Source organism: Polistes canadensis, unplaced genomic scaffold (assembly GCF_001313835.1).
Source record: "Polistes canadensis isolate GaletaPanama2010 unplaced genomic scaffold, ASM131383v1 scaffold_40, whole genome shotgun sequence".
In the NCBI taxonomy this organism is placed as follows: Eukaryota; Metazoa; Arthropoda; class Insecta; order Hymenoptera; family Vespidae; genus Polistes; species Polistes canadensis.
In genome coordinates this window covers 637,100-645,612 of record NW_014569587.1, presented here as the reverse complement: position 1 = coordinate 645,612, position 8,513 = coordinate 637,100, and the positions used below count along the sequence as shown (strand labels likewise).

General features: G+C 28.3%; 2 protein-coding genes across 3 annotated transcripts; both read right to left on the bottom strand.

The window, feature by feature from the left end:
- Positions 1–3,276: 3,276 nt before the first annotated feature.
- Positions 3,277–5,292, bottom strand: LOC106784747 (meiosis-specific nuclear structural protein 1-like). The gene is made up of 6 exons (XM_014744600.1): positions 5,037–5,292; positions 4,282–4,796; positions 4,150–4,164; positions 3,967–4,044; positions 3,480–3,618; positions 3,277–3,392 (listed from the first exon to the last, which is right to left on the bottom strand). The coding sequence occupies exons 1-6, from the start codon at positions 5,290–5,292 to the stop codon at positions 3,277–3,279; spliced, it is 1,119 nt and encodes a 372-aa protein (XP_014600086.1).
- A 276-nt stretch (positions 5,293–5,568) lies between these two features.
- On the bottom strand, positions 5,569–8,285 carry LOC106784812 (ubiquitin carboxyl-terminal hydrolase 14). 2 transcript variants are annotated; one of them, XM_014744742.1, is made up of 6 exons: positions 8,039–8,285; positions 7,733–7,911; positions 7,184–7,648; positions 6,825–7,094; positions 6,444–6,735; positions 5,569–6,296 (listed from the first exon to the last, which is right to left on the bottom strand). In XM_014744742.1, exons 1-6 carry the CDS (start codon positions 8,052–8,054, stop codon positions 6,232–6,234), a joined length of 1,287 nt encoding a protein of 428 aa, XP_014600228.1. In that variant the 5' UTR covers positions 8,055–8,285; the 3' UTR covers positions 5,569–6,231. The 2 variants fall into 2 exon arrangements, with proteins under 2 accessions (XP_014600228.1, XP_014600227.1); XM_014744741.1 differs by having other exon boundaries at positions 5,569–6,351; positions 8,039–8,260.
- Between the last annotated feature and the right edge of the window lie 228 nt (positions 8,286–8,513).

Below are 8,513 nucleotides of genomic sequence, written 5' to 3'. Positions count from 1 at the left end.
ATATTTACATAAACAATTTACCGCCTTATTTATACGGTGCTGTTAATAATTATTTTTTAAAAATTAATTTTACTTTTTTTAAATAATTATATTACTCTTATATATTTCGCGTGTGCTTCCAAATTCGGACGATTTACGAGAAACGTCATTCGTGTAGAAAAACGAATCACGTTTGCAAATAAATTTAGTTTTCTTAAAAGCTAAATATAATGATTTCGTTCAACGTTCAACGTTTGTTGTGTGTTTTTTTTCTTCGCTGTTCGTAAAAAAGCACATAAATTGTGCTGCGATCGTTACTCTCTCTCTTTCTTTCTCTCTCTCTCTCTCTCTCTTTTTCTCTTTCTCTTTTCTACTTATTTATATGTATGTGAAAGAGAAAAAGAAAAAACATGTATATATACGCTCACACATACACACATATACACATATGGATTTATAAAAAGAAACGCCTAATTCAGAAATTTCAAAAGAATATACAATATGATCCAAAAATTCTTAGATGATATTAAAAATCCATTATACCGTTTCGTAATTTTCTATGCTAATTTTGTTGTATTCCCAATTGTAAAATTATAGAACACACAGCTTGTAAAATCATAATAAGCCTAATTATAATCGGTAAGCTTATTTCATATAAAATTTATTTCTTTGTTTTTCTAACACTTTGTAGTCTAATTTGTTTTCAAATGATAAAACTGCAAGTGTAATTTAAAAAAAATTACAAACTTAATCGCAATTGATTTTTAATATCATTTTCAAAAATATTTGTTTAACTTAGAAACTTTTGGGCCTATTCCATAATAATGTTTATATTTTATTGTATTCGTTAAATTGAAAAATAAGAGAAAGAGAAAGAGGAAATGAATGAGAACAAAAAATGACTCGTTAAGTGTGACACGGATGCGGGCTACTTTGTATATATAATACATACATATATACATAACGCGTGAAAAATAATGTGATTTTACTTTTACATGACCAGTGCTACACATAAATATATATATATAACGTATATACAGTTACGAACATACACACATACACGAATTACATAAAAGAGCACTCATTTAATCCGCGAGGATATGTGATTTTACTTTTAAGACCAATCCGTGCTAAGTAGTTTTTTACAGTTAGGAATTTCTCCGATAGTGAGAGAAGCCAACGCAAAAGATATAAAATAAAATAAGATAAAAAAGAGAAGAAGAAAAAGAAGAAAAAGAAGAAGGTGGTAATGAAGAAGAAAAAGGAACGTATCATACTCCTGTTCACTTTTAAGGATCCGTTTGTTGTGCCTAACTTGCACGTCGATCAAAAAAGTGACCATTAATAATAAATAATAATAATAATAATAATAATAATAATAATGGTAATAATACTAATAATAAAACTAGTAATAATAATATTAATAATAATAATAAAAATAATAATAAAAACCATACAGAGAGATTGTCTCGAAGATGTTCTTGCAAAAGAAAAGAAAAAGTGGAATGAATGAGAGAAAAAGGTAAAAAAAAGGGGATGGGGGTAAAACACGGGATATGAAGGAAGAATGAAAAAAAAAAAAAAAATAGAAAAGAAAAAGAAGTCCAAGTTTGGTGCATCGTGTAACGGTGATAAATATTTCACGTGATAATCACACGAATGGAGAGACCGTGTGATTCGCTTTATTCGTTGAATTTTGCGTGTGTTGTTAGAAATAATGCGGATAGGAACCGAGCGTATTGTATTATTGTAATAATCGGTAAATTTTTAGTAGAGATATATAATAGGGGGCCCAGAGACTTATAAATGTGTTGAAAAAATTTCACGTAGTAACACAGTCGTCGTAGATTTAATCACTCGTGGCATATCGGTATTAATGGAGGACACTTCTATAAATGCGAATGAGGGAAAAAGAAAAAACAAGGAAAAAAGATTTGAAAGTGTTGATTAAAAAAAAAAAAAGACGAAAGAAAATTCTTATTAGTTTAGCTTCTTGTGTGTGTGTTGTTTTTTCTCGGTCTCGCTTGGAAAAGAACAAAAAAATATTATTAACAATTACACGATGCGTTATATGTGTGTATATCGGAGAAGTTAAGTTAGATTTTTCTCACGGTTTTTCTTTTTGTTCTTTTTTATTACCATTTTCGATTTTGTTTAACTCTCTATAGTTCTTCTCGTGTGACAAACAAAATTTCAATTAAATGTAATTAAATTTTGTTCTCTAATATTGCGTAAACATATTGTTCTAGAATTTATCTCTTTGATAATTAGTAAAATGTTTCTAAAAATGACTTAATTAATTGTTCATTTGTATTAAGGGAGTTGATATTTGTCGATTTCAAATTACAAACATTCTTTTTATAATTTTATAGTAAACAAGATGCGAGTTATAGAGAGTTAATCAATAATTCGCACGCCTAAACATGACAACACTAAAACTATTAACATTGAACAAAATAAATTTTAAAATGAAGTTCCATAATTTTTAGGAATCAATCATCCAAAACGTTCGAGCGGTCTTCCTCGTCTCGTTATATTCTTTTTTCTTTTAATTTTTCTTATTTTGGAATTATTTTTCTTTTTGTTTTTTGACGATCGAATCATTAAAAAATCGAAGAAGAAGAAGAAGAAGAACAATAAAAATAAAAATAAAAATAATTATTATCGATTCGATTTTTCGTCAAAGAACAAAGACAACGAGAAAGAGTAACGAGGCAAGACTGCATCCGTTTATAAAATTTATCGAATACTATTAATCTATATAAGATGGGGCTGCTGTATTTTTACACGGACTTTGTACAAATAACAAATGCTGTAAAGGTGATACCTTTCCGCGCTACGTGTATATATATACCTATGTACTAATAAATAATAGGCGAAAAGTTGGATATTTTTATTGTGTTCCCGAAATAAATATAGGTCTAGTACAATTTTAAATTTTCTTATTGGATAATCTATTTTAGTATTTAGGATGATTCGAATTATTAACTGCTACAATTTGTTTTCTCAAAAAAGTAATGAAAATATCGACATCACTTTTACAGTAATTAAATGATACAATTCAGCTAATTCTTTACTGTACTATACATTTTTTTGAAATAATTTTTAAGGAGGATGTTGACACCTTACATTAGTTATCATTCATAATTTAAACAATTTTTCTGTATTGTGTAAAGTTAAAGAATTAATATAAAAATTACGATATGAATTATTGATAAACGTTGATATTCTCAACGTTCTCAATTTCTCTTTTTTCTTATATATTTTTCCAATTAATTATATAATTTATTATTAACGTCATAACTTGTCTACGCATTCATCCCGAACATCTTTTTGTTTCTTCAATAAATCTACGGCATATTGAATTTTATTATTCATTATAATGTTTTTCAAGTCTTCGCCATATTGTTTATCTAAAATGAAAACGTATAATTTCGATATAATAATAATCAGTGATAAAAATAAGAGAAGATTATAATTAATTCCAATGTTATATATACTCTTTCGTCGTTTCTGTTCTAGCTTTTGTTTATCTATCTCATCGAGTTTTAGTTGTTCCTCGTAAAGATTACGCGTAAAAGCCATTTCCGTCGCTCGTTCTTCCATTTTTTTCTCGGTGTTAGCGATTTTACTTCTTACCTGTATGTAATCAGAGAGAACGGTTAATTGAATATTTTTAAAAGCGTAAAGAGCAAAGTGGTGTCCAACTCGCATACCAATTTAAATTTCTCGTGATAGCTTTAATCGACTATCATCATTTATTTAATTATGAAAAGGAAAGAGAAAAAAGTAAATTTTATACTGAAATATGATATGGTACATACATTTACTATATATGTATTAATTATTTTTATTTTTTTATTATTTGTATGCAGCCCAAAAAAATTCCTCTTGACATTCGTTGCGACCCAAACAATTAAAAATTTAGGATATTGCTTTTATAAAAATTTACTGTATAAAGCAAACAAAAGAAAATAATTATTTTACCATATCGTTCAAAAGTTCTTTAGCTTGTTGTCGTTTTTCTGAAGCTAATTTTAAAGATTCGTTAGCCTCTTCGACTTTCTTATTTTCTAAATACAATTCATTGTAAATATCTTCTCTTTCTTTCATTTTGATTTCTTCGTCTAACATCTTTCTCGCAATAGTTTCTATCGTCATTTCTTTTACAGCATCGATGTCACTCTGTAATAATATAAAAATATTAAACGAAATATTGTGTTTGTGCTTTTAATAATATCTTTTAGTTTTGTTGTTATTTTTTCAATATGATAAAATCAACTATAAACTCAGTGCATTTACTTTTTTCTTCATTTGCTTTTTATATTCGAGTTCCTTCTCAACAATAGCCTTAGCAATTTTTTTATTTTCTTCTTCAATCGTAATTTTTTGTATTTCCTTCCAGCATTGTCTCGCTTCAAAGAAAGCTTTTCTCTCAGCTTGCAAACACGTTTGAATTTCTTTTCTACGTTCCTCTTTACGAATATCTTCATCGTTTATAACTTCCATCGTTTGTTCGATTATCTTACGTTCACGTTGCTTCTCTTCATCCAATTCTCGCATTATACGACGTTTTTCAATAATTTGATTCTGCAAATCGGCACAATAAAGTCGTTTCTTTTCTTCCAACTTTGCCAATTCCATTTTATCGAACGAATCGTAGGAATACCATTTTTGAACGATTTCAAAAGATTCTGAATCTTTTTTAATCGTATCTTCAATTAATCGCGATTTTAAATCAACGAGAGAACAAGCTGTAGGAAATCGTGAGATTTGTTTTCTATTTTTCAAATCACGTAATTCCCGCGCTTCTTTACCTGCAAATTTTAAATCTCATAAAATTGGCGCTTTTACTCACAAGTGGCGCCAATTTCGAATACAAAATTCTACCCCACTAAATATATCGATATATTATTATATAATTTATAATAATAAATATATAAAATGAAATAAACTATATATATATAATATTTGGTATATCGATAAACAATTTTGGAGATTATTTGTTATACATTTTCATAATATAAATCATGTTTACATATGCATACAAATTTTACTTTTAAGACGTGCTAATTCCTGTGCTAATTTATGAGCCCTTTCGATTTGTCGATTTCGTAAATCGCTAGCTTCTTGAAAACGAACAAGTTTTTCCTTTTCTTCGGCTTTTCTACGATCGATATGTAAAAGTCGTACTGATCGTAAAATATCAGCTTTTTCCATCATTTTTGCTCGATGCAATTGCATCACATCTTCACGTGCATCCTTCTCCCTTTTCATCTTTTCAAGCATCTCTACATTTTCTCGTATCTGCATTTTGTATTACAATTTATATTCTTTTATTAAATTAATTACAAATCAAATTTTTGTCAATACTCCAATAAATATTATTTAATGTTTAACATGTCATAATCTCCATGTGGTTACGTTTTAAAAAAAGGACGCATTCTTATTGGTCTACACACTTATCGATTCAAAGTCACGTGATAATCGATTTTTAAATTTGATTTGGCGGCAAGTTCGATATAAAATTTTTCTTACAATTAGTATTTTATTTGTGAAATGAATAAAACTAAAGTACACAATAATATGTTCTTTGTGTGAAAGCTTTATTTCGTTACAACTTTATAAAGCAGTTTGTAAAAGTATATCGACCCGAAATCATTTTCAATGAAATATATGCGTTCGGATCATTTAATTATAACATTTTAAAATAACACAAGAACGTTGCGAAGTAAGTAAATACTTTTTGATTAGTTTATAAGATAACAAGTCATATAAATGATCTTAAGAAAATAAATGAAAAAATAAAAAGAAAGAAAAATGCATTTATTAATATCACGATTATATGCATTTATATAGAAATAACCGCATAGCAGTTTGTTGTCCTCAGTAATTTCATATTTTATTTGAAATTAATGCTGCAATTACTTTTTTGCGTATACCATGAATCATTTATACATAGGATAGCAGCATATTTAAGATAATATTTAAATCAGCGTACAAAATCCACATTTTTCACTGCGGATATCTGTTGGTTGTTTTGTTTCTGGAAAATTATATCCAAAGAAATTGTTTATTTATAGACTGCTACTTATTCCATAGATGACGCATCACATATCTTTGTCTCAGTCTCAGGTACTTTTAAGATTCGTGGACCATATAGAAGAACATATGCACAATGCCAATCACCACCTCCACTAAGCTTTAATACTTCTTCACTAGTAACAATACTAACAGTGTCATCGTCACACTTCAACCATGTATCATTTTTCTGATGAACCCATGCAACATAATGTCCACTACTACTTGATCGACCCCTATGAGTTAAAACTGCTTGTAATGTATAATAACCGCTATTATTGGATCCTAAATCTATAAACATTATAAATAAAACATAATATTTTTAATCAACTTTATATGATAAATCTATATTTAAAAAAATATATATGTATATTGTTCTTTACCATTTTTAAACCAAAATTGTTCATCTTTCATTTTTGGTTTATTTTCATCACTTTTATCTTTCTTGTCTTTCATTTTGGCAGCTTCTTCTATCAAGCTATCTTCATATTTTTTAAATTTTTCACGCATCGGTGTAAGTTTGGTTTGAAGTTCGCTACTGCACAACTCAAATGCGTCAAATTCCAATGGAAATTTAACATCTTTTAAAATTTTTGCATTAATGGCCTCTTTTTCTTTATAAAAAAATCGAACGAATTGAATAGTTAAATAGGCTGGTAACCTATTAATCTTTGACTGAAAATATAAACAAATAATTGATCGTTTATAAAAATCTACAAAATGAGAATATATAATATTATAGTAATGTCAAATTTATATTTTACCGTTTTAGTATACAATGCATCTCTCCCAAGACTCTCAGACATTTTTGTAATTTGTTCTTGCATTTTATTTCTTAGACCAGAATACATATATTTGACATCCGTTGAAATGAAACAACTCAATTGTAAAAATTCTTCCTTTCCTTTAGTAGGCGATTCATCTTCCGATTCAATACATTTCAATTCTGTATCGAATGTTCCTCCAAAGTATTGTTCTATCAGTGATCGAGGCTTATAAGCTTGAGGATCATCCTCCACAGCATCTGGATTTGCCTTTTGGTAATGTGATTATATCAGTAATAAGTTCATTTAAATATATATTTTAACGAAAAATATTGATGGAAAATATATATATTTATAACCTTAGCGGGTAGTTTTTGTTGAAGCATTCTGACAAGTTCGGTCCAACATTCGTTGGCATCTTGCTGTTGGAAAACACCGTGTTCAAATTTTTCAGCAAATCTTGGAAAAGCTACATGCATCATTTGTAAAAGTATAAGAGGTGGAAAGGGCGATCCTCTATCCATATTGTCATAAAGATCTCTTAAAGAGGCAGTTATGTTCTGTGCAAACGTATGAGAAGAACCTGCAATATTTGTTATGGTGCCGGCATAACTTTTTAAAGCTTCTCTTAACTCTGGTACAGTTTTAAGACATTGTACGGTTGCATTAAGATAACAGGTATTTCCAAGATTAGCCAAACCAGCTGGCAAATCTAATGCGGTAGCCAATTCAGATTCATTCATATCTTCCAAGAACAAAGGTTTTTCTTTTGGTTCTGTTGGTACATCCTCTTCTTTGGAACCCATCATTAATACAGTAACACCCTATTTATTACAAAAGGTAAATAACCATATAAAAGATATTAAATGAATGAATAAATAATAACAGATGTACATTGTTCTTCTTACATCTTTCAAACCAATATTCCCCCAACAATCATCTTTCAACGTTATTCCTTTTAACATTACTTTTTGTCTTTCTGGTTGTACTCCTGTTAGTGCATAAAGTTGAGCTTTAAATAACATTGGTTCCTCATCCGTGTTAACTTCAACATTAGGATAAAGCTCTTTGCCCCATTTAACTTTAACTATAATCAAAATGACCAAATGATAATAATGACGGTCATAAAAGTTAATAAAGAATAAAGGAAATTGTTGCATGTCTTTTATGAGGTTAGATAATAATAAATATTTCAATATAAAATATATAAGTACCTGTGTATTGTGGCATATTTACAGTTTGTGCGTTTAAATTTCAAATGGAAATAAATTAAATATGATAATGTTTAATATAGACACTGTGTTCCTTTGATTGAAATTACAACTGCATAAGAAACGCAAAGTCAGTGTATACGGACAGCCGATCGCTCAGCGAGCTTACATTAGCTCACATGCTCACATATGCTCACACATGCTCATCTCTAAGCATTGTGTTTGGTTCAGCGTGTAAGTAATTGAATGCAATTGGAACGATTTCCGCTCAACTATCCTATCATATACATTTCCTTTAAACTTTTTATTAGCATACATATATTCGTCCTAATAATTATGTGAAAGTGGATTAAGTTAAAAAATTAATTTTATGATTTATTTAATATTATAAAATTATTAATATTTTATATCAATTAAATCGTAATATGATTTTTTTTTTCAATTTGTTTTATTTCTTCCATTGTTATTATTATTGATA